The following is a 25,573-nucleotide window of genomic DNA, read 5'->3' as shown; positions in this document are numbered from 1 at the left end:
TTTAGGATTCCACCAAGTGAAAAGAGGCACAGCACAAATGACCTCATGAACAAACTGTTATACTGTGATACCTGAGAGTCCAGCAGGGACCTCAGTGGTGGTGGTGCGTGTTTGTGTGTGTGTGTGTGTGTGTGTGTGTATGTATGGACGAAGCCTGTCAGCACTGTAATCCTCTGATAAAAGACACACAAAGGAGCACACACCTATCCTCTGACAGATATACACCTGAGAAAGTAACACATACTGCTGGCCCCGAGGTCACAGCCAGAGGGAATACCACACACACACACACACACACACACACACACACACACACACACACACACACACCAAAATATTAAGCCTGAAATTAACTTTTTTTTTAGGATTTAATTATTCGGCATGCCAAATAATAAAACAATACAAGTAACCACAGTTGTATTTAACCACTTTTATTATCTTAGTCATTATTACCATCCTAATTTCAATCATTCATTTACAGTACAAAGAACTCACTGACAGAGCTCATATCAACAAACTGAGTCAGTTCATCCTCTCACGCCTCTGACAGCGTCTCAGTAACATCACTCTCCAGAAAATAGAATTATAATTTACTTTCTAAAATAATAGCAATAATATTACACTTGGAACAATCAAATATACAACAATAACTCTTTGTAAATATAATCAAAAAATCAAATTAAAAAAAACAAAACTATATTCATCTGGTTTTATTTAACATGACTGTAACAGGGCACAAAGACAACACAATCACTGTGGTTGCATTTACACACAACAGCAAATCTGATTTAGTCTGTGTAATCGATTTCTCCTATTCATAATTACAAATTGTTAAAATAGAAATGTTACACAGGAGCTCCAGTTTGTATGAAACTTTACTGATTATCTAGAACATTATCAAGTTTCTGTTGAGAGTTTCTGTAGGTGGTGTTTCGCTGTTGTGCAGCTGCTCATGCTAACAAGTCAGTCTTTTCAAAACTGATCACAAGCATTAAAAAAAGAACATTTATTACTATGGAAATGGCTTTTTATTTTACAGCAATAGTTAAGACATTTTGAGAAAGACGTTTATTTGCCCACTTGCTGAGTTAGAAGACAGAGACCACTCTCATGTCCGTAGACTAAATGTGAAGCTAACACTAGCAGCTGAGTTTAGCTTAGCTTTCATTAGCTGACTTGGCATGAGGATAACAAAATTGACCTACCAGCATCTCTAAAGTTCAATAATTAGCATTTTTTTTTCTTTATAATACAGTGAAGAGATACAGACAGGACAAATAGTGAGAGAGGAGGGGCATGACATGCAACACAGTCCCATAGTCTGAATGTTGTTGTTTTTAAGTTTCTGTACAGATTAAACAAGATGTAAGGAGTCATTTAGTGGGCTGCAGAGATGCTGGTAGGTGAATTCCCCCTGTTTCCAGTCTTCAGCTAAGCTAAGCTAACTGCTGCTAGCTCTAGTTTCATATTCATTGTACAGTACGAAATTGATCTTCTCATCTCTCAACTCTCAGCAAGTATGCAAAAAAAGTGTATGTCTATTCCCTTAATTTCAATGATTCCCATGGGGAAATTGAATGATACTGTACATACTAGGAAAATCTGTAAAATCATAGAATGTCATGAAAGTCTGGTTACACCAACATATAAAGGCTGCACACATGAGATTACATGTGCTTCAATTCAAAACTCCATAAAAAGACAGCCACTGAATATTTGCTGCTAAAATCGGATCTCTTGCGTGTGTAAATGCAGCCTGTGTTTTGGCATTTAGACTTTACTGATTGATTGATTGATTCTTCAGTGATCTGTTGATCATGTCTGTCTATGCTCCAGTTGATTCTCAAAGATCAGGCTGTCCTGAGCCAGCCATAGAGAAACTGTTCTCTCTATATGAACAGCAACAAGTGAACATACGTGTGTGTTTGTTTGTGTTTGAGTGAATGAGATTATCAGTAATATTTGGCTTAAAAAGGAAACATTACTAAAACTGTTTACTTGCCCATAATCCGTTTTTGCACAATATGCTAGATTTACCCTCAGTGTGTGAAAGGAAAATTAAACTCTGTGTGTGTGTGTGTGTGTGTGTGTGTGTGTGTGTGTGTGTGTGTGTGTGTGTGTGTTTTGGTACTTAACAACATGTAAACAAAATGTAAACTCTTAGGCTTCTGAATGCTAGCGATGCTGGAGTAATGACTCAAATTAAATCTTATTTACATCTTTGAACAGGACAAAACAACAAACACACACAGCATACTACAAATCACATACAACCAGACACAAATATGCACAGGCATCATGTTGGCACACATACACAGACGTGGGTGTACATGCACAGACACAAACAGGCACACAAAAAGTGCAGATCGACATAAACAAGCAGTGTGTCAGCACACAGACTTATGCGCTCACACACACCCATGATCAAGGGTCACAGCCACAGCAAGGCATTGTGGGAAGGGTGGGTGGGCAGGGGGGAAGCATGTATGGATGTTTATATGTACTATTTGCATTTCTATAGAGTGTGTGTGTGCGTGTGTGTGTGTGTGTGTATCTGAGAGTATGGCAGTAAAACCCTGTGCAGGTGTGTGCAAGTCACATGCAGGCATGCTGTGTGTATGGAGTGAGTGCAGCTTGCAGGTCCATCATTTGTGCCACTGTGCTACAGTAGTGAGGCTATAACTGTGTGTGTGTGTGTGTGTGTGTGTGTGTGTGTGTGTGTGTGTGTGTGTTTCATAGTGCTCTGGGTATGATGGTGAAGGGCAGAATGGGGCTGCTGGCCTCCAGCTCCAAGGCAGTGAGGAAACACTCAGTGGCAGCTGCAGCGTTTCCCTGAGCCTGCAACACCTCACCCAGACTGTTCCACACATCATGAGCCGTACTGAGGAGAGCAGAGAAGACAGGAGAGGAGAGGAGAGGAGGAGAGGAAGAGGGAGATGAGGAGAGAAAAGAAGAAATCAATGAGAGGAGATGTGGAGAGAGAAAAGGAGAGAAGAGGAGATGGAAAGAGGAGAGATGGATCAAGAGGAGAGAAAATGGGAGAAAAGAGAGGAAAGGTGAAGAAGAGGAAAGAATAAAAGAGGAAAAGAAAAGGAGAAAATATATGTAGTTATTGCTCTAAAATAGAACAATCAGGTACATTACACTGGCACACACACATACACATGTTTGCTTTGTCACGTTTGGGGAGATTACATAGACTTACATTAATTTCCTGGAGACTTACTCTAACCCTAACCTCAACAACTGACCCAAAAATTAGCTTTTTTCAAATTGGGGACACGGCTTTTGACCCCAATTGGACAAGCTGTCCCCAATTATCCACAAAGGTAGCCTATAACAGAAATACACACACACACACACACACACACACACACACACACACACACACACACACACACACACACACACACCTACCTGTTGACCTGCACAGCGTCCCTCAGGACTTTTTCAGACAGACTGTAGCGCTGCAGCTGGTGGAGGATCAGACCCTGTGAGAGGTGGACACACAAAGACAAGGAATAAAAAAAGAGGGAAAAGGAAAGATGAAGAATGGGAGGAAGAACATTAAGAAGCTAATCTGCCTCCTCTCAGGCTCATATGAACCTGTGACACCTTGTAAGCAGCATGCAGCTATTAGCTGTATGTACAAAAATAATCATTCATCCAATTCAGGGATAGTGGAGTAATTCAGCACTGATGCAGCCTGGGCGTTTTGTATTCTACTTCTATGTGCTAACTTGTTGGGATGACCCCATGATGTGGTTGCAGTGTTGCATCTGCCACTTCACGTGAATCATAAAAAACAATGAGGTAGGTAAATGAAGAACAATGCAATTAAATTCTGTACAATAACTAAAAGAAAAGTATTCATTATAATAGCATCATACAAGAAAAAAGAGACTAAAGATGGACTATAGCTGAATATACACTGCACAATGGTGGTAATACAGTGGATGTATACAGAGCCGCACAAACCTTGAAAGATCAGAATAATCTGATATATATCATGAATAAAAAGTCCAGGTGAGCTGAGAGAGAACAAAGGAGGGAGACAGTGTTCCCTCTCTTCAGAGCAGGGCTGGCCCAGAAGACTCTGGCTAATTACATAAACCACACAGACCCTCAGGCTGTGCGGACACAGCTGGAGATAGGACAAGATTTGTTATACTCTCAAGAGACCAAACACAAGGACAGAGCAGAAGGAGAACATCAGTGTCAGAGTGTGTGTGTGTGTGTGTGGTGCATTACCAGTCTCTGCATGGTCTTGACGTGTGTCGGGTTGATGGACAGAGCCTCTTCATACCAGCGTTTGGCCTCGTCTATGTTGCCCCTCAGCTCTGCTATCTGCCCCCTCATGTACAGCACGTTATGGGAGGTGGGGAAGAGGTTGGCAGCTTCCTGTGTGCAAGCTGAGGCCTCTGCAGGTTTTGACATGCTGATGTACACTTCAGCTATCAGAGGAACAAACAGGAAGGGAGATGAAACTAAACCAGTGCAGCAAGTTTCCTTTTGTTTTATCACAAGGTGCATCTTGCAGTGGTTTCCCAACATCGCCATCTTTATCAAATTGACAGTTATCTTGATATAATTACTGTGAGACTGGCAGCCTCTGTCGCATAAAACTAAGCCTGCACATCCCATAAATAGTGATGTGTCACGACATGTTGCCCCAACACAAGTAACATTTAAACCTCTCAAACTGAACTGCAGTAGCACAGTTAAAAATTTAACAGTAGTCTAGACATATGCAGCCCTTGAGTGGAATTAAAATGGTTTAAGAGCCACAAACAGAAAGTAAAACGATTAATGGTGAACATATTTAAAATTGCAAAAGGAAGAAGCAGAAAATAAGGGGCAGAGCAGTGTGAAAGCACAGATCCATTTTTCAACCTCAAATAGCACCAACGAGAAAAACATTTTCAGTAACAGGGTCATCTAATGAATTGAGAGTATTGCTGTGATGAAGATAGAATGATACAAACAGAGAATGAGGCAGACAGAGGAAATGAGTTTGAACTGTCTGCCCGTCTGTGCTATTATATTAGCTGTGTCGCCAGGCTGGAAGTGACCACCTCAGACAGGAAGCAGCTGGAGAGATAAACAGGAGCACAAACAGTCTCTCTGTGTGTGTGTGTATGTGTGTGTGTGTGTGTGTGTGTGTGTGTGTGTGTGTGTGTGTGTGCTGCCGGCATCTGTTTATGTATACTCTGCTTACGTTTGTGTCTCTGCAAATGAGACTCCAGGCTCCAGTCAACTTCAAGGGACATTTTATCTGGTGTGATTCCAGTCAAACTGCTGTTAAATACAATCCTGCAAGCTAATGCTCAAATATCACTAACTTTACATCTGTGATGACTGATTTGTCTTCACACATAACCAGAGTCATGCTCCAAGGCATTCCAGGTTCAGACATGAGTCTTCAGGATGTAGCAGGTGCGTTTTACTTGGTTACATAACCTTATCACAACCGCCTCGGTCAGATAAAAGTGAAGCGAATTTAAACAAAATCAGGAAGTTGCTCAAGCTGTTTTAATGCTAGCAAGGAATGCCATCACGGTGAAGTGGGTTGGGGACGACCCCCCCCCCTCTATCTCCATGAGGATCTCTGAGGTTGTGACTCTGGAAAAAATAGTACATTACATCGATGGAAGAACTGATCTTTTTCTGCAGAAATGGAAGAAACGTTGTAATCTCTAAGAATTTAAATATATTTTGGATTTATGAAAAACAACTGTGGACAAACTCCTGATTTGGGGACATGATACGAATCAGATCTGGGTACATAACACAATTCATCATTCAACCCCACTAGATTGTTTCTCTTATTATATAAGTTCTGTTCGCTTTTTTCTTCTCTTATTTATAGACCAGTCCTGTAACATTATGTTATGTTGTGCAATATTATGTTTTGTGTGTTTGTTTAATGAAAAATTGAATAAAAGAAAAAGTCAAGGGAGTAGAGACATGTTAACAATGGAATGTTAAAACTCTTCTTTTAGTGCATGTTAACCCAGCCGCCTACTGCATGTTAAGGTAACTGTAGAAAACATGTTTTCACAATGTTTTTTTAACGTGGCTATGATCATAATGGAACCACACATTATCTCCTCTAGTTTTCTTCTCTGTTTAAAAAGATGCTAAAATAAAATACAGAAGAAACACCAGTCCAGTGTGTGTATCTGTTTTACCTTCACACATGTACTGTGACTGTTCATGTTCATACCTGCATGCAGCCAGATCTGAGCCAGGGTCATCCAGGGGTGGAGGGGTCCATGTTTGGGGGCACTGCTCTGCAGGGAGGAGGCGACCTCAGACAGAGCCTGCTCTACACGACTGGCCGCTATGGAGGTGGCGTGCACCGAACCTGGAGGGACAGAATCCATTATCAACCATCATACAAGTCGCCACTTAAAGGTTTACTACTACAGCAGCGTGAGGCAGCCATGTGCCACAATGCAGGGTTTGAAGTCAACCAAACGTAACAGCAGATTTCACTGATTTCCACAACTTCAGGAAGCAAAGTTGTGGAAATCGCGACTCCTCTCCATCACTCAGAGGAACAGAGTTTATCTGGAGCGTTTGGTTGCAGCAAAAAGCTCAAGACTCTGGGCCCACATTGGCACACAGTTTCCTGTTCCTGCAGTAAAGCCAGTCCACACCATTCCACACGCTGCAACACACAGTGTTATGGTCCTGGATTAACCAGGTTAAAATGAATTAAATATCGGCACTACCATGCATAAACACCACATCACTCTGCTGATTAGTAGCTGAAAGACGTGTCTGTGACATTCTGTCTCTACATCACATTACAGGGATGCAAAATGGCGTCCGCACTGGACTGCAGGTGCACACTGCAGAGCTGTGAAAGCAAAACAGGATTTCTGGGTCGTAAACTTCCATTATGTTTGCCACATATTTATATCCTTCAAATATTACATATACCTTAATACTGCCTCATCCATAGGAACCACCCCTGCGGCATAAACAGCACAAAAGTATGTTCCAAGCAGTCATTGTTTAACCTAAACGTAGACATGTTTCTTTGTGTCAGTGTGGTCAGCCATATTCTTCAGTATGATCGGACAGATGTGCGGCAGAGAGGTGGGACAATTTAGAATGAGTTCAGTGCTGGACAGATTTTGGGTGGAGTATCTTGAAAATATTAATTTTCTTCCATATTTTCATGCTGACATTGTGACTAAAATGTTTATCCAGGCTGAAGGATCGCAACGTCCACATGTGCAAAGTTCACAGACATAACTGTATATAAATAGACTGAATTCTGATCCTGCTTCTAAAAAAGGTTCTGCTGACAAATATAGAGTCAACAATGTTTATTTAATTCACTGTGATCTTCTCTGTGGTAATTTTGATCAGTTTGTAACATGATGAAATACCTTGCTTTGTTTGTAAAAGTAGATTTCCTCTCTTGTATTTTAGATACTGTCGTTGTGATGCCACATATTTCTTAAAAAGATGACTGACATGTGGTAGACAACATTTTTGTTTTGGGCTTATTGAACTGTTGCATCAATTACAGCCTAAAGGGATTAGTTAACATATATATCTGCCTTTATACCCTGGAGCATGGGCTAAATTAAAAGTGAGCCAGCTGGAGTAAAAGCTTTAATCTGATAACAGAAAGATTTCCTGTCCCCTTCTCATATTCTGGTCTCCCGTGGTTTGTCTTTTTTCTCCATTCACATTGATACGGACTTTGAGTGTGTGTGTTAAGGGAGAGAAACTACCCTTGTGTACAAGATGAGTGAGATAAGAATAAAAAGAGAATATGTGTGTGTGTGTGTTTGTGTGTGTGTGTGTGAGTAACAAGAGAGGACAAGTGTGTTGCTGATAAGTGGATTTAGGGAAATGACAAAAGGATGTCTCTATCTCACACAAACAAACACATTGAAAGTTGAGCGTCCTGATTTGAAGAGCAGACTGTAAGAAGCAGTGTATTAGATGCCAGCATGCAGCAGCCCAGCCTAGTACAGCACATTTAGGGAATTATTTTGAAACAGGACAGCATGTATTGTTCCCTAAATAAACTCATATTGGTGAAAATCTAAATAAAGTGAAACTGTGAGACAGTTTACCCAAAGCTTGAAGAAAAAATCACTGCTAATGTGATGCTTCTCATCCATCGCTCCATTTATCTGCCTTGAACAAATGTTTTTTCCCTACAGTACATAAACAATGTTCTTATGCTCAGTAATGCTGATATTTCATCTAGACAGTACGGTGCATGACTTTAACAGTGAAAGAAAATAGTGCTTTTCAGTCAGTGATTATTCAATCAAGCAGCTGGAGAAAGGCTAACGTATATTTTCCTAATGGCACCGTTTTCTGCTTCTAATATTTAAGTCAATCCATGAGCTAGTAAAAAAAGCTGACAAACTCTTGAGGCAGTAGACAAATGTTTTAAATGTATAGTCAAAACCTCTCACTGAGGAAGCTTCCTTGTGGATTAAATGTTCACAGTTCACATAAACTAAAGCTGCTCAGTGAAATAAAGGAATACACTGACTTACAGGAAAGACACAAGTGGTCATCACACCATAAGATGGTTATGTGTTATATTTCCCCTCAGTGTTTCCAGTGTAATGCACATCCTTACACACTACATCTTGATAATAGATCATTATAATAATACATAAAGAGATAAAAAATGATATATGCATTTTTCTTCCTCAAACGATACAATATGATATCTCATCATAAATCTTTCCTCTGGACCATTTCTTCCTTATCTCACCATTTATTTCCTCATATAAACTTTTCACAACAGCTTGTTGCAGATCAATCCAAATCTATTATGGAGCTTTGATAGAATCACTGCAAACAATTGACATCATTAGTAACCTCTGTCTCGAGCCAGTCAGAGATGATAAAAAGCTGCTTCTTGTCGTCCTTTCTGCTGTTGCTCTGTGAGTGTTTGTTTTATCTTTACTGAAAAATCACATCTTCATCTGCCTTTTACATCTCAAACAGCTCCCTCTTCATGTGCTGCACTGAAGGAGACCAAACGATTCCCAGCACAACACAGTGTTGCGTCCTGAATACATTCACGCTGCTTTAATCAGACAAATTGCAAAGAATGATTATGCACATTGTTTTTGGGAGAGCTCCTGAAGTCACTGTATTCCTTTAAAACACTGAACCACCGACATGATAAAAATCTGAACAACTCCCTGGAAAATGGTTGCAAGACATCAAGTTAAAGCGGAGGAAATATGTACAAGTTTCCATCGCACAGATATCGTACATATATCTGAACCTCATCAGGAAGATGGCAAGTCAACACGGACCAAAAGGATGGACAGAACAATGGATGGATGGAGAGAAGAAGTTTAGATGGAGGTTATATGGCTACTTACAAACAGAAAACATGGAGGAAAAACCAAGAGTGTTAGCGTCCTGAAGGCCGCCTTGAAAAAACGGAGGGATGGGAAAAAAACAGAGACGATTGTTAATGATTGGAAGAGAGGAGGAGAGAGAGAAGAAATATCCAAATCATTATGAGAGTGATCGCTGGTTCTACAGAGGAAGATTGTAGAGAGAAGCAAGGAGATTTTTATTATTCACAGGCTGCTTCCACTTTTTTTTTTGCCTTAGTACATGCTCTCCAGGGCATCACTTATTTTCACAGAAAACACAGTTGTCTGTAATTTTCAGTCATGTAAATCGATTAATTCATGGGTATATATTGACAGTTTTAAATAATTTAACAGAGGAAAATCATGTCCTGGAGAAAAAAAAGAGGGTTTGATTTGGTGCAGATAAATAATTTAACTAAATAACCATTATTATTTTCCAGTACCAACACCATTAGCAGAGGAGATGGCAACAAGAGAGAGACAACATAAGGTTGGAACTGGAACAAGACAAATTAATGTTGGCTGAAATGAGAAATCCTCACACAAACAAAGAGAGAGGAGGAAGATGCAAAATAGTAACAAAAACAAAGACAAACAGCAGATAGATGTGAAGAGACAGTAAAGCTGTGATCTGTGAAAAATGATTTTCTGTGATACCAAAAGAAAGAAAGGAACACAACTGAATTCTAAACCCCATCTGCTGCATCAACTGTGACTATGTGGTGTTTGAGCCCGTGTGTGTCGAGTGAGAGAGTTCACCTGAGGCCGTGAGGCGAGTCACAAAAATGCTAAGCAACCGCATCAAGGCTCAACTGCACTCTGATCCACACCCAAAGCAAAAGTAAACGCACAGGTAAACATGCATAGATTTACAGCAGGTCTGGGAGCTACGTGTGACCATGAGGCACAGCTCACACTCCAGGATTAGTCAGTTTAGTCTTTAACTCGTTGGACATGCTTGTGAGGCTTACACGACCAGTCACCTTGTCTACAGTCTTAGTGAGGACAACAGGCTCTGTGATTGGTCATGACAGGAGCATATGCAGTTTTTGGGCCATCAGCTAATTGGTCATGTCACTAGTTTAGTGATGATAAAAAAGATCAGTATATCTCCAACATATTGGTCATGCTGGTGCTCCATGCTAAGACTGTGGCTACACCATGAGATGAAATGTTGTCTTTTGAGTTAGAAAACGAGAACTGGCAACTCTTGAAAATTAAAATCCATTTATATGATACATAGCTAACAGTGTGACAGTTAAAATCTGTGCTGGCCTAGTCTTCAGTGGCAGCATTCAGAGAGTCCTGGACGCTGATCTGACTTCAGTTCCAATTTTTACAAAAAGCGATTCAACTCAGACTTCAGGGATAAGTCTGGTGATGCTGCTCTGTATTTCTTTATTTTTCTTATTGTCCACAGATAACATGTGTCACAGAGCTCCATTGTTGTCCTAAAACTATTTCAGCTGTGGTGCACCAAATCCACAGCTGGAGAAAATTCCCAACAAATACAACTTTGTATTCCTGTTTGAGTTACGTTTACTAAAAAGCATGAACATGAAACTATGTATATTCAAAGATTCATGTCTTAATGGTCTTGTGGCTAAAAGAGCCACGGACAGGGCCGAGAGGATGGAGAACATTGAAAGACGGCCCAACACATTTGGTTTGGTCATTTCATGAGACGATAACAAAATGAGTATCGACAGTCTTATCCTTTAAAAAACGAACAGCTCTGACTTGAGCATCAAAGTCATGAGTTCTGAATTTCTATTTGTGTGGTAATCACACATGATTATCTGCTTGGTTACCGATATTGATCTAAATTCAGACAGAGGCTATGAAACCAGTTACCAGTTGTGTTACCAGTAAAGTGATGAGATATTGGTTTTACGTCCATGGATTTTACACTAACTGCTGAGTGCCAAATACAAATATGTTGAAGAGCTACTCAGCAAATATTCCACCGGATATGTTAAATGTTTATTTTGATTCATTTACAGAGGACCTATGGGACTGAGGGCATGGTTTGGTAACTCGCTGCAGCACAGCCAAGTACCACTCTCACTATTTCAATAGGAAGTGAAAGTGGCAGACAAAAGACAAAGGACCAATTTACAGTGCACTGCGAAAAACCACTTATTATACTTCCTAGTTTGTGTAGTAATGAAGCTTTGGCGAAACCTCAATAAGGAAGATCTCTTTCCCCTTTTGCCGTGTTCCTCTGTGGGTTAACGTTGGATATGTACTTCTGATCTAAGTCTCTGTCACTTCTACTTTCCAACGCTGTCAAATCTGTTCATTCACAATCCCGACGTCAACACATCTGACCATCTTTCTACCCGTCTGTCTTTCAGACCTACTTTTGCACAATACACATCACCACCATAACCTCCATAATGTCCAGGAACACTTGTCCAAAGGTTTCCATCAACCACCCACTCTTCTCCACACCCCTAGTGTCTAGGCTCCGGGGGATCTATCCTATCTCCTACCTTCATACGGTCCTGCGCTTAATCAAGATGCTTTTCATGGATGAAGTCTAATCGTCAAAACTCTCAGTGGTTTACCTCAGTCATACCTTAGTCATTCACTTCCATTTGATCTCCCCTTATTATATAAATAGTTTTCACAATAAACCAACATACAGCTATAATGAGTTCATTTTTCAGTTTCTAGATTTTGACCCCATAGAGGACAGCTGTTCTTCTACTTTGCAAACTAAACAACATACTGATTAGCACAGAGCACCACAGCAAAAACATATGAGGAATGCGCTCATCACTAAATGTGCAAATTAACCAATTAACCAATCTCCCAAAAGCTCTTGTGTGTTTTTTAAAGTCACTCTCCACACCATGCTACAGGGCGGGTGGACGTGAAAGCAGATTACAGCTGGAGGAGAATCGGCGGAGAGTGACGTGGCTGCAAAGGGAGTGAGTCCTGGTCTTGGTGGGTGCAGGAGTAAGAGGATAGGTATAAGGAGGGAGAGAAGAGGTGGAGGAGGGGTTTCTGGGTGGTGGGAGAGGAGGAGGCTGGAAGATGAAGACATGGGAGGAAGGAGAGGACAGTGGGGATGAGAGGGTGGAAATAGTGGATGGGGACATGGGGGAGACCGGTTCAGAACCGGAGTGAGAAGAGGAAGAACGTGAGGCTAAAACAAAGGAATAAAAGAGCAATAAGTGAAATTAATCAAGAAATAAAGAAAGGAAAGAAACGTACAGTATGTCACTGGTTCTCAATGTGCATATACTGTTTACAAACCAGAAACGATACACCTAAAGTAACATCCTAGATAAAGCAGCAAGAAGATGAATAAAAAGAACCAGAAAAAATATATTGTTGCCAAAACAATACTGTGCCAGTAATCAGAGTAAAGAAGACGGAAGAAATTTCTACAGACATTTTTCTCTGACATCTGTAGCTATGAATTAGAATTGATCAATATAAAAACAGAAAGAGGAGGCTGTATCTCACTCTTGATCTCCTTCGCGTTATTAAATAATCCTCTACAACGGCTAGAAAAGGATATTATTGCCACTATCAAATAAGAGAAATGAATCATGTCTGTATGAATCTTTGTTTACTGAGAAACACTGAGCACAACTGGATTCATTTCACAGGGGAGATCCCGATGGTCCCTAAGGGTGGGGTGGGGCGGGCAAACCTTATGCATGTGTGTGTGTGTGTGCCTACCAGTCTCAGGGTCACTGAAGTCAGGCAGAGTCATGGCGTTGAGCTGTCGTCTGTCTGCAATGGCTCTGTCCAATAGACTGCTGCCACGCCCCGAATCACTGCCACAGACACACATTTATGTACACATGAGCACAGATACACACACACAGCCAAAAAAGATACCTGAGCTCCAGTGTTCTTGCATCACCTGAGTTGCTTAATAAACATGGTCTCCAAAACCAACTAGTACTTATTTGGTAGTTATTTAGTTTCTTATACTCCTTTTGTTTCCTCAGTGACTGTTTGCAAGAACGCTCTGAGTTTAAGCTTTAATGTGGTGAAACAGGAGCTGGGTGCATTTAAGTTCAAACTAAGTCTACATATTACAGCAGACCTGTTTACTAGGTGGGGATTTACACTTAACTAATTAAAAACTGGTTGCACCATACAAACTAGTTCTTATGTAGAGATTAGTGGTATAATCTAATAAATTATTTACACCCAGTAAATGCCAGATTTAACTGTCGTGTAGCTAACTGAGCTAACTGACAAAGCTTCGGTTAGCTTGCTTTATTATAAAATATGGTCAAGATATCTTCCCTGACACTTGTGTTTTACAATGACTTAAAGTGCAAAGATTTAATACAACATTTCATATAAATAAAACAATATACCTTAAACTACAAAACATTATGCTAATACCATCAGACTACACTACCTGACTACCTGACTGAGGGAAGAGAATGCAGCCAATGGCAGGCTTATACCAGCAGCTTACATCTGGTGAGTCAGACTACTTTGGATTAGACAGTGGTACGGATGTTTCCTAGCAACAGTTACTAGAGACTTTACTTGCTAAAAGATTCCTTAAGTTTTAATGGTGGAACTTGATTTAGTAAATCACTAGTATGAAAGTATGAAACGTGTGTGAAAAAGTGTGTGTGTGAGTGTATGTACCTGGGGTTGGTAAGGTTGTAAAAGCTCTTCCAGATTTGCAGCATGTGTTTGCAGGTGAGCAGAGCTTCCTCTGGTCCTCTACACATTGACTCCAATTTCACCTTGGTATACAGCAAACTGCAAGACACAGCACACACCTCATCATACAGCAACCTGAAGTTAATCCTAGAGGAACAGGAGTAAATATACATAGTGTGTGCTTTAAAGGCAGCGCTGTAATTGAGTGTGAATCTTACTTGAAGTTCTCCGGGTACTCGGACAGGGCCATCTCTATGATATTGAGGCCGTCGTGGTAGTGTTTCTGAGCAGAGAGTAGCAGGGCCAGCAGATGAAGGGAGTGGACATCATCCCCCTGAAGCTGCAACGCCTGTCGAACATAGCCTAGTGCCTCTGGGATCTACACACACACACACACACACACATATACAGACTACAGCTTTACAGTTGGGATAAAAAAAAGTAAAGTGACAAATTTATAATTCCCTCATGTTCCCTGACTTTTTCTTAATGACAGTCACCTCTAAAGCTTCCATGTTCAGTGATTTATCCTCTTATTACTTTATATTGTGTTACCTGTCTGGACACAGCAAGCTGCAACGCCAAGTAGAAAGCTGCTAGGTGGTCAGTAGGAGACAGACTCTGAGCTCTGCAGAGAGAGAGAGAGAGAGAGAGAGAGAGAGAGAGAGAGAGAGAGAGAGAGAGAGAGAAAGAGAGAGAGAGAGAGAGAGAGAGAGAGAAAGAGAGAGCGAGAGAGTTTTGTGCTCAGACATGCTGAATGAAAAATTAAATAAGATTAGATGAAACTTTAAAGATCCCTGTGGGGAAATTGGGTCGCTGCAGCAGCAAAATGGTAAAAAGGTAGGAAAGAGCTCAAAGTAATAGAACACGTAAGAAATCAAACCAGGGGACATTTAAACATTTACACACAATTAACAACTGCAATATCATATTAATAAGATGAATAGGCATGAAGACATACTGCAACGTTGCAAAAATCTGACAAATAATGCCTGAGACCTTTATTAGCAGACACAATTTACAACTGAATATGTACATTATTAGCTGCAGACTTTACCACAGCGTCCAGGAGGAATAACCACATGTACAGAGAAAGTGTTAATGTTAAAGTGTGTCTGCATTACAGTCTTGTTCCGACACAACCATCACTCTCGAAACATATTTGTGGATGGAGGTTGTCTAAGGACGGAAATGCGTGCCAAGTAATACACTTTGTGCATAGATTGCAAGGGGACAAGCAAATTTAGGGTCGAATGATAAAGGATAAAATACAGTAGTCTTTAAACCAGTCCTCATTTTGTTCGACTGAAAAATGATTCTGAGGGAAATGTGGGTGTAAAACAGAAAACAGAGCAACATGGCTCAGTCCCAACCTCTGGAAGGCTCCCAACGCTTTCCTCTGGTAGTCCTCCTGTGTGCTCCGCAAGGATGCTAAAGAGACACCGAGACAGGGAAAAAAGAGAAAAAGAATCAGGTTACATTATACAAGAATACCTTCCAGAGTCATTCGAGAGATACAACAGCGTTCATTGGACTAGAGTCTCTGAGGTCATGATGTAACATCTGAGCAATAAACATAAAAAATGGATACTTGCTTTGTCCTATGTAAACAGATGCCATTTCTATTTGAATTGCTGTCCTCATTCACAGTGCGTTGGCTGATTAGCCAGACTTCCTATGTAAATATGAAACTAACCCAAATTTTAATCTTAATTCTTTCATTTCAATTCTTTCAAATTCCTTTCTAGTAACTGATGTACAATAACACATACACTCAAGCAAAATCCATACTTACCATCCGTGGCTTTGAGGCTGTAAACCAGCCCAATGGCCAAGTAGCCTTTGGCTCTGAACTCAGCAGCTTTCTCCCCCATGTCAATCACTATCTTTCCAAAGCACTCGCCCTCATCCAGCTGGATTGTTGGAGTAGACAGACATATAATGAAAGAGAACGGGAGGAAAAAAAGCGAAGAGATTTGGTGGTAAAATCTGATGATTTTAGAGAACAAACATTAACAGAGAAAACTGAGTCATTCACTAGTGTAAACACAGACGGGTAGCTTGAGAAAACCTCAGCAAAAGTCTCTAAAAACAATTCAGATGCTTTAGCAAATAACCGCGTTTGAATTTATGTCTTACCCAGTGCAGGGGTCCGATACACAGTTTGACAGCCAGCAGTGGGATTGTGGGATCATCAGGCTTCAGACGAATACACTCCTTAAGGACCTTAACAGCACGAGCTGATTTGCCAGCTGCCATCAGTGACAAGGCGAGCTGGTACCACAAATGGAACTCCTCAAAGGCAAACTTCATGGCTCGTTCCAAACACTGGAGACATTGCAATTAGGACACGTTTCAGTGTTATCTATAAGTGTCATCATGTTTTTTAACACAGCTACAGAGCCAATTAGATTTTTAATAAGACACTGATGTGTTTAGGAGAATAAATATGGGTGTACAATGGGGTATGTAGGGCCTTAAACACATTTCACAATCACTATGACTGTGACTGTGCAGCCTACAGAGGTATTACTCACCTCTGACAGCATCTCGTACTGCCCCCTCCTGCCCAGAGCTATTGTCAGCAGGTCGTACACCACAGAGGCAGACTGTAGGCTGATGATCCGATCATTATTGTGTTCAGGGATTCGGCTCAGGACAGCGTCACGGTTAGCCTGAAACACACACAAAGACAAATGTTAGTTTGTAGTTGTTGAAAGAGCACTGTGTGAACCGAGTGTAGGATCCTCTGTTTTAGAGAGGAGTATGAAATATGTTGCACTGGGTGTTTGTGCCTCACCATGGACTCACTGATGAGCAGCAGCAGTAAAGCTTCTTCTGTATTCTCCTGAGGGCAAAACAGACTGAGAGACAGAGAGACATGCACCAAGAGAGATGGGGAAAATGGAGAGAAAGGTGAAAAGGAGAAGATCGAGAGAGCTACTGGTGAAAAATTACACTGGCAACAGATTTAATTTTAGAACCATGTTGGCGATTTTCCTCGACTCTCCAAGTTTAGTATCAGCAAACACACATTATCACTTACTTCTCCCCTGAGTACACTCGTGGGCGTCGGCTTAGGCTGTAGTTCTTGCTGAGAGTGTGTCCTTGCCGCGTGGGATCGTCCAATGGCGACACTGTAGGCGGGTCTTCCAGAGGAGACCAGTAACTCTGTTCACACATTCCTCTGAGCAAGATCTCTGCAAGCTGTCTGGCAATGGTCTACAGACACACACACACACACACACACACACACACACACACACACACACACACACACACACACACACACACACATTTGGCAAATATACTTTGGCATCTACACAGCAGCAATCTGTTTACTTCAGCTTACTTTACTTCTAATATACTCAGAAACACTTATATTCGTGACTTTACCACAGTACAGACTGTAAGTCTTCGGTCTCCATGTACTAAAAATTAAGTCTACTTGCTAGTGATTTCTAACAGAAAGGTCAGAGGAAAGTGTTTTGTACAAGTTGGACATATTAAAAGTCTACACACTGAAGCAGCATGTAAATAGATATGTATTAGCAGGAAAGCAACAACATGTTTAAAGGAATAATTCCACATTTCGGAGAACATGCTCATTTTCTTTAATGCCAAAAGACAGATGAAACAGTCTACATCACTCACATGTCTGTACCATAAATATAAAGCTGGAGCCATGAGGTGGTTAGCTTAGCTTAGCATAAAGACTGGAAGCAGGGGAAAACAGCTAGCCTGGCACCGTCCAAAGGTAACAAAATCCACCTGCCATCCCTATAATGCTCACTAAAATATGTTATATCTTGTTTGTTTAATCTGTTTAAAAAGGTGCAAAAACTAAATTAGAAAAAAAAGGTGTGACAGGAACAAGTATTTCTTCCTTGTTTAAACTTACATCAAAACAACGCTTCTTACCAAAATATGACCTATTATACATATCGAAATGAGGGAGTTAGACACGAAGGCCTGCCTCAAATAAAGGCATGTTACCTTCTGCAGTTGAGGTAAATAAAAGCCCCGGCCTCCATTTGAGGAAATACAGTCATTTTTAACCATAACAAAACGATAACCTTCCAACTCAGTCCTCACCATGCGCAGGTTCTGGGTAGTTCTGTTCTCAACAGCCCGAAGAATTTCCCGAAAGCGGCCTACACCGTGTGTGAGGTTGCTATGGCAATATATACACAGGAAACAGGAAGAAAAACACTTGTCAGAGTCTGTAGCATGTGAGATTACAAGATATTTTAAAAAGTCAGGTGTGCACACTCCATGTCCACTTTCCCTGTGTGAGTCCGTGAGCGGGTGAATATCTCAGAGCATCAGTAGCAGATGTTTCTTTACATCACATCTTTGCAAGTTTTCAAGATGACACAGCAGAGGCCTGTCTCAAGTTGTTGTCAAGATGTTGTCGAGCCAAGTAAACTACATCCCCTACACTAACATTCACACGTCTCAGGACTTTGAACTCTGAAGTTTATATTTTGTAAAGATTTCATGCTGCACTGGGCAATTTTACATGCTGGCAGCTTCAAATGAGAGCGAGTTTTAATGGTTGTTATGCTCAGAAATGATGTAAGTTGATGTCAGTGAACTAAATATTCTTCTTCTTCCTCTTCTAAATTTCAATTAAGTCCTTGCTTTATGAGGAAGTGTTCATACCTGATACCAGAATTACAAAAACAGGGAGCTAGCACTGGAAATAAACAGATTTCGCCCAGTCCACTACAAAGACATTATCAGCTGCTAAAGTCCTGCAGCATTTAAAACAACAACAGTTTGGGATCTACCTTCAGCTGCACTCTCTATGTTACTTAACTGTGTTCACACTTTTCTCCTTTAACCACCTGTCAGCAGCTTTGTACCACAACCACTGCAAAGTGGGTGGAAAGTGCCCACAAAAGGTTGTTCTTGGTTTCTGTTTGGGCAACTGACGCCCTTTCTAAACTAGAAAACAGTTCACATTAATATCAGTGTAAACACAGTTTTAAACGTTTTTTGGTTCTGAAGTAACAGGAAACTCTCTCTCCATTACCTGCCTCTTATATCTATCTACCACCACCTGTTTCCCTTTCTTACCCGTTCTTGAAGTGGATAACGTGGGCTCTCTGGAGGCCTGTCTCCAAGAAGTAGCCCAGCTCCTGGTCCTGAGCTGTCGGGCCGGGCTTTGGGCTGCGGTTCTGAATCCCTGCAGATAACGCCTGAAGAAACACACAAACAGGAATAAAGAAAGAAATTGAACAGTTAAGGCAAAACATAGGGAGAGTTTTACCTTTTTTAAATCAAATTGTTTGTATATTATTGGGTAGAATGGTCACAAATCTGTTATTGCATGTCAATGTAGTATCAATGCAAAAGCTTGGTTGTTAAGTTTAATAAACAGCTGCCAGTGACTTGAGCTGAAACAATTTGTTGAATAATTACTTCCACCAAGGAGGTTATGTTTTTTACCTGTGTCTGTTTATGTGTCAGCAGGATTACACAAAAATTACTGAATTGATTTGCTCCAAACTTGGTGGAGGGATGGGACATGGGCCAAGAAAGAATCCACTAACTTTTGGGGCAGATCCAATTCATGTGTTATGACCTATTTTAATTATTTTTTTCTGAAGTCTGGTGTATGATGCTTGACATTGGCCATGGCTTAGTGCCCCTTCTAGTCTATTGTGAGTGAGTCAAGAGAAACAAAAATTGGATTAAGTGTTTAAGCCCCAGCCCCAGTAAAAATGCCCCAAATGATCTGGCTACAACCTCTAAATAGTGAGGATTTCCTGCTTTGCTTTGTCTTATTTGATCGTAAACTGAATATCTTTCACTTGTTCTTCTTGTTCTAATCTCAAACATGCACACACTCAAAGATTTGAAAATAATGGTGCAATCGCGCACTTCTGGATCTTATAAAGATTATCGTGCCACAGGGAGCTATCAGGGAGACGCACCACCTGGTGTGATCTCATCTCACATAATCTTAGGGGGAAGCAGAAGTAAACAAAATGGAGTCTTGCTGTAACATTAGTTAAACTTTGGAGTGTGAAAAATCAAAAGCAGAAGGCTGAATGACTCTGGATGAGAAAATGGTTGAGTTGTCTATTCTTCAGTGAGAACGGGAGGTGAGATTTTAACTGACAGTTTTCATATCTGTCAACAGTAGTATGTTCGCTAACGTTAGCCTCAAGCACTAGAATGTTTACTGTTGCTTGGCAACACCGTCGGCTGCTCTGGGACTGACACAATCATAATCACAATCATCCCGAAGCATGTTTGATATTATCAGGGCGGCCCTGATGAGTCTACAAGCAGGTCGAGAGGTTTCTGTGAACCTCTCACATTACCAGATAATCTGGGCCAGACATCGATACTGACCAAGATCCTCTGATTATCAGGAGGGGTGAACCAGGGTTGAATTGTCCCCTGTAGTCTGAGCCCAGTTTTAGTCAGACAAAACATTCATCCTGGGCTTTAGTCATTTATCTTGGTTATATCTTATTCATTCCTGACATTTTATAGACCAAAAGATGAATAAAACAACCAATAAACAATCAGCAGGTTAACTGATAATGAAAATAACCTTTAGCTTTAACATATTTTAAATTGTTTTAACTACCTCTTTACAAGTATGATATTTTAAAATAGTGACTTTCACTAGGTTTATATTCAATTTTTTTCATTGTACCTGACATCACATCACTGCTATCACACCTTGTCTTGAATTCAACCACAAGTTCATGGAGTGCATCTCACATGTTTCTTAGTATAATATTAATAATGGGACTGTTTGATTTGTATCCTTCAGCCTTTTACTGCAGTTTACTGTTGCTTGCCAGCTCAGTCTATGCGTCCCAGTAGACACTGGACATAAAGAGGAAGGGATTTGCTTGCCAGTTGGCCGTCATGGGTGGTAATGCATTAGTCAAACTGCACATTGTCAGTACAATATTCATCACACACCCACATTGATAGCATCACACTTGGGAGTCCAGGCGCTAACAAGATATTTGGTGAGCACTTGTGTGACACTCAGAGAAAATACTGTTATCAAACAAGTATGCCAATTTCACACCCTCAAACACACACACACATACACACACCTTTTCAGCCTCCTGCAGGTAGAGAAGAGCGATGTCACCAGACTTTTCATAGCAGGTGATGATTTCCTGCTCTCTGTCTGTTGTGCTCCTATTGGACGCAGGAGACCCAGTGTTCTTATTGGACAGAGATGGTGAGGCAGCTGGGACCTTCTCTAGACACAATCCTGAGGGGGAGACGATGTGAGTGATCAGGGTGGAGTTGTGGATGATCCAATCTGATATTTGTATCGGGTACTGATCTCATTGGATATCAGACTGCTGTCACTGAATCCACATATTGATCCAGATTCCATAGTCTGATGTTTTTATGAATTATAAATATCTAATAATGCAATCTTAAGCCCATAGCCAAAATGTTGTAGCTCAAACTAATTAATAAATGAAGTAATTGCTAATTAAACCATTCTACAAAGATACCCACTAGTCCCAACTCTTGTTACTTTTAAACTCATGTATAGAAATCTACTTACTTGTAGTCGATAATGCATTACTGTGCCCTTGATTAAGTTTTTCAATACATCAAAGGAGTTGCCATAGTAATTTGTATGAGAAGCATACTGTTTAAATAAAGCCACTGTTTAAATAAATTGCTTTGGAATACATTTATATTTAATGCATTTATTGTATGTATTTCTTTTGTTTTTTAATAAGAATGGCTAACCTTACACACACTACCAACGACAATTATAATGAATGATAATGATAATAACCATCATCATCTTGAAAAAAGAGCTCTAGTATCACTATCAGTATCAGTATCAGTATTAGTATTAGCATTAGCAGATATCCAAATTAACGTATCAGAATTAAATTGTAATGAAGAAAAGTGGATTGGTGAATCCCTAGATCAGGATGAAAGGAAAAATTGGGTCTGAGGCTATAAATCAATTATCAGTGTCTGGTCTTCACTTCGTCTGTCAAAGACTTAGCATCATCTTCTCCTGCTGATGTTTCAAACAGATCTGCTCTGTGACTCAAAGTATAATTAATATTTTATACTCGACACATTTTTAACAGATCAAACAGGAATAACAGGTTACAGTTACATGAGTTAATTGTATTCTGTTTCACAGAGAAGAATAAAATGACAATGAAGATAAAAAGGAACATGTCAACTGAATGTACACAATTAAGAGATGCTGGTTGTGTCTCTGTGTCCATTTATTCATATTACTATATATTACATATTATATTATCCCATGACTGATGGTCAGCAGTGACACTGTACTGCCACCATCTGGAAAGAAGCGGTACTGCAAAGATAAGGGCCGATAGGAGCAATGGCAAGAGAGGTATGGTTAAGAGAAGGACATTAAATATATAGCTGTGTGTATCCATGTGTGCGTATCCGTGTGTGTGTGTGTGTGTGTGTGTGTGTGTGTGTGTGTGTGTGTGTGTGTGTACCTTTAGTAGCATAGGCCTCTGCTATCATAGAAAGCCTATACACAGGAGCTCCCACCAGCTGCATGTCATCCAGGTTCACCCTGTTATAGTGACCTATCGATACATCAATTAGGTATTAATAAATAAATCACATGATTTGATACTGAAATATATACTATTGATTAGTGGTAAGTGTGTGGATTACCTAAAGCGTCTCTGTATTCTCCCTCCACATAGCAGAGTTTAGCCATCAGCAGGCTAGTCTCCTGGAGGTAGTCAGCCTGTAGAACAGGAAGTGTTTTTATTAAAATAGAGGAAAAAATTAAGAACTAAGCCAAAATTTAAAAACGTATTAAAAAAAGAGGAAAAAGAAAGCCCATACACTCACAGGCACATATCACATACATCCATGTTCATCTGTCATGATCAATCCATCAATAGTTACCTTGAGGTTCCCTCTGTCCAGAGCAGCAGTGAGGTGTTTCCTGACCTCCACCAGTTTAGGTCGTGGGCCCCTGGGACTGGCTCCCTGTTTGATGGGATTCTCCTTCAAGTACGTCTGAAGCTTACATTCTCCCTGCAGCAGCTCCCCAAGGTCATCTACACATACACATCCAGGAAACATAATTGTGAAGAGAAATAATGGCACAGCACCTATTGGTCCTCCATGCCCATCTCTCCATCACTTTAACAGGCTTGAGGTCAATAAAATCTGGTCAGTTAAGGATCAATCTGCCAGTTAAAATCTATTAACCAATCTGAGGTTAATCGATACTAAGTCTATGGTTTACTGTATACGGTTCTAAGGTCAATCTACAGACAATCTAGGGTCAATCTAAAATTCATTGACCTGCAGTAAATATAATCTTTGGAGCAAGACCAACCCATTGCCAATGTGTGCACTTTAAGGGTTACACTGTATTTACACACATACCAGCCAGAATCATGAACAGCAATAACAAGCTCCAAAATTGTATGAGTGTGTGTATTTAGAAGTTGAAATGGTGAAATGACCACTAATCCTGTTACTCAGCACTTTAAACTGATCCCAGTCAGTGACCACAGCTTATAGCTCTCATTTACCAATGTACAATCAGGCCGACATTCCCCAATGGCAGCGGTTTACACAAGTCTGAAATCTAGTGCAATATTCACATTTTCCAAAACTGCAAAAATAACAGGTAATCATGTTTTTGAGTACTGGAATAACAAGTTAGTGTATGTTAACATTTCATTAATCAGATGTCCAAGCATTTCTCACTAAGATAAAAGTCATGTAGGTTGTTCTATTTAGTCACTGTTAAGGTTAGAAACCTCTGGAATTTAAAGTTTTCTTCATCCTCCCACAAATATAACACGAGACAAGGAGCTCTTTCACTGATCGACCCCCTGCCTGCTGTTGTTCAACTTCCACTTTAAAAAAAAAAAAAAAAATCTCTTATTATTAGGCTTTTACTTTCTAGAGTAATCTCTCAGCAAATCGCATTTGGTTCCTGAGGCTATTTATTAATAAATGCATTTCACTGCTATCATGCCAGGGACCTAACAGCAGAAATGAATCACGATGAAGGTCTTTATAGTAGTGAAATGCATTAACCACTACGAGCAGTCTTTCTAGGCTATTTTCAGTGGTGGCAGGATAGAGCAGCGACATACACATCTGCAGAAGAAGAACACAGTGTCTCCAACTTCACTGGGTCATGATATTTGGCAGTTTGGATCATTAGCTCAGGAATGATATTTAAATGTAAAAGTGATGAGAAAATATTAGAAAATCCCTGTGAGCACGAACGCAACACGACGCCCAAAACTAATTCTAAATTACAATGTGGGCATCGTATGGGGACCGCAATATTTGTTAATATGTAAACTAAAATGTTGCACTGTCTTTACCAAATGTTTACATTATGATATACTGTACTATCAGTAGTGCAGTTCACCTTTCAGCATCATTAGCATTCAGTTTGACAGCTAGCATGTAGCAATCACGCACCTTAGCCACATAGCTGAACTCAGTGAAGCTAGCTGAGATGCGAAACCATCATTTACAAATCTGTCAACTTTCGATGTTCTGTTCTTTTGGCAAAAGTGAGAGCTCCGTGGAGCAAATGTGGAGCATTTAATTAAAAACTGGACTCTTCTGGTCAATTCGGGGTTAATAACTTCAACAGAGGCTGTTTTACTTAAGTAAAATCTCAACTGCAAGAGGTGTTACTATACGCTAACATTCAGCGAGTGGTGGTGGGGACAGTGAGTATAATTTTGCTGTTACTTTTAAGGTCTTTGTTGGTGTATGTCGATAATTAGTAAAAACGTATTTAGCTTGTCATAGAACAAAAGCAAAGACAACATTAACCCTCTAGACGGAAGAGCTGAACGAACCAGGGCACAAAACTGTCAGACCACAGGAACTAATTGTTAGACTTCTTTACTTCTTCATATCTTAAAATCATTTCCTCCGTGTGCCCACACCAAACTGCTGAAAGTAGTTATATCCGCAGTGGGAAAAAACATGGCACGTTTTTGACCTTAGTTATCTAACCGGCACTGAGCAGAGCACTGTGTTGGAAAAATCCCAGCATCGGCTGCCGCTGTCAGGAAGTGCCGAGGACTCAGTGCAGGGAGAAGGCCCTGCTGTAGACTGAATGAACGGACAGCAGGGAAACCCACACATTTCTTACCGTTTGATATTAGTTTGGCCGAGAGCTGTCGTACTAACTCCGGTATCTTGTCCCATTGGCATTCTGAACGGCACCGCTCTATCTCGGTCTCCAGTCGTGAGCCAGACTTCCTCGCTGTCATTTTCGTGTTTGGGGTCGACTGGACCAAAACACCAGAGGAGAGAAGCTCTCCTGCCTGTGAAGCTAACGTGTAGGAAACATACAGCTTCCGGTCACTACTTTCGAAATAAAGCTTTGTTTACTTGTGGTTAAAAATTTACATTCACTTTGAATAACATCACTCATGGTTTAACTTTTTGTGTTAGTTGTGATAGCTTACACTGGCTGAGTTCAGGGCCGAACCCACCCCCCCCCCCCCCCAAAAGAGAGAGAGGGCAGAAAATAA

At 40.5% G+C, this 25,573-nt stretch overlaps 1 protein-coding gene across 3 annotated transcripts; it reads right to left on the bottom strand.

Moving 5' to 3' along the window:
- Positions 1–415: 415 nt before the first annotated feature.
- On the bottom strand, positions 416–25,366 carry ttc7b (tetratricopeptide repeat domain 7B). Of its 3 annotated transcripts, none has more exons than XM_023431551.2 (22): positions 25,189–25,366; positions 22,953–23,107; positions 22,713–22,788; positions 22,529–22,621; positions 21,125–21,288; positions 19,116–19,237; positions 18,129–18,207; positions 17,080–17,255; positions 16,834–16,897; positions 16,571–16,708; positions 16,173–16,361; positions 15,829–15,946; positions 15,407–15,464; positions 14,589–14,661; positions 14,252–14,412; positions 14,016–14,132; positions 13,080–13,177; positions 12,277–12,537; positions 6,227–6,367; positions 4,252–4,454; positions 3,418–3,491; positions 416–2,881 (listed from the first exon to the last, which is right to left on the bottom strand). In XM_023431551.2, the coding sequence occupies exons 1-22, from the start codon at positions 25,307–25,309 to the stop codon at positions 2,734–2,736; spliced, it is 2,829 nt and encodes a 942-aa protein (XP_023287319.1). In that variant the 5' UTR covers positions 25,310–25,366; the 3' UTR covers positions 416–2,733. The 3 variants fall into 3 exon arrangements, with proteins under 3 accessions (XP_023287319.1, XP_087026126.1, XP_023287321.1); XM_087170000.1 differs by lacking the exon at positions 12,277–12,537 and adding an exon at positions 9,384–9,434; XM_023431553.2 differs by lacking the exon at positions 12,277–12,537.
- Between the last annotated feature and the right edge of the window lie 207 nt (positions 25,367–25,573).

This window comes from Seriola lalandi, unplaced genomic scaffold, assembly GCF_002814215.2.
Source record: "Seriola lalandi dorsalis isolate HSWRI2012SDOR001 ecotype SW California unplaced genomic scaffold, Sedor1 jcf7180002054925, whole genome shotgun sequence".
In the NCBI taxonomy this organism is placed as follows: domain Eukaryota; kingdom Metazoa; phylum Chordata; class Actinopteri; order Carangiformes; family Carangidae; genus Seriola; species Seriola lalandi.
This window is presented reverse-complemented; position numbering and strand designations above follow the sequence as displayed.

Coding starts and splice junctions, on each gene's coding strand:
- ttc7b (XM_023431551.2), bottom strand. CDS start 25,309: ATGACAGCGAGGAAGTCTGGCTCACGACTGGAGACCGAGATAGAGCGG. Junction 17,256..18,128: donor CTACCCAGAACCTGCGCATG/GTGAGGACTGAG, acceptor GTGTGTCTGTAG/ACCATTGCCAGACAGCTTGC. Junction 16,362..16,570: donor AGTACGAGATGCTGTCAGAG/GTGAGTAATACC, acceptor CAATGTCTCCAG/TGTTTGGAACGAGCCATGAA.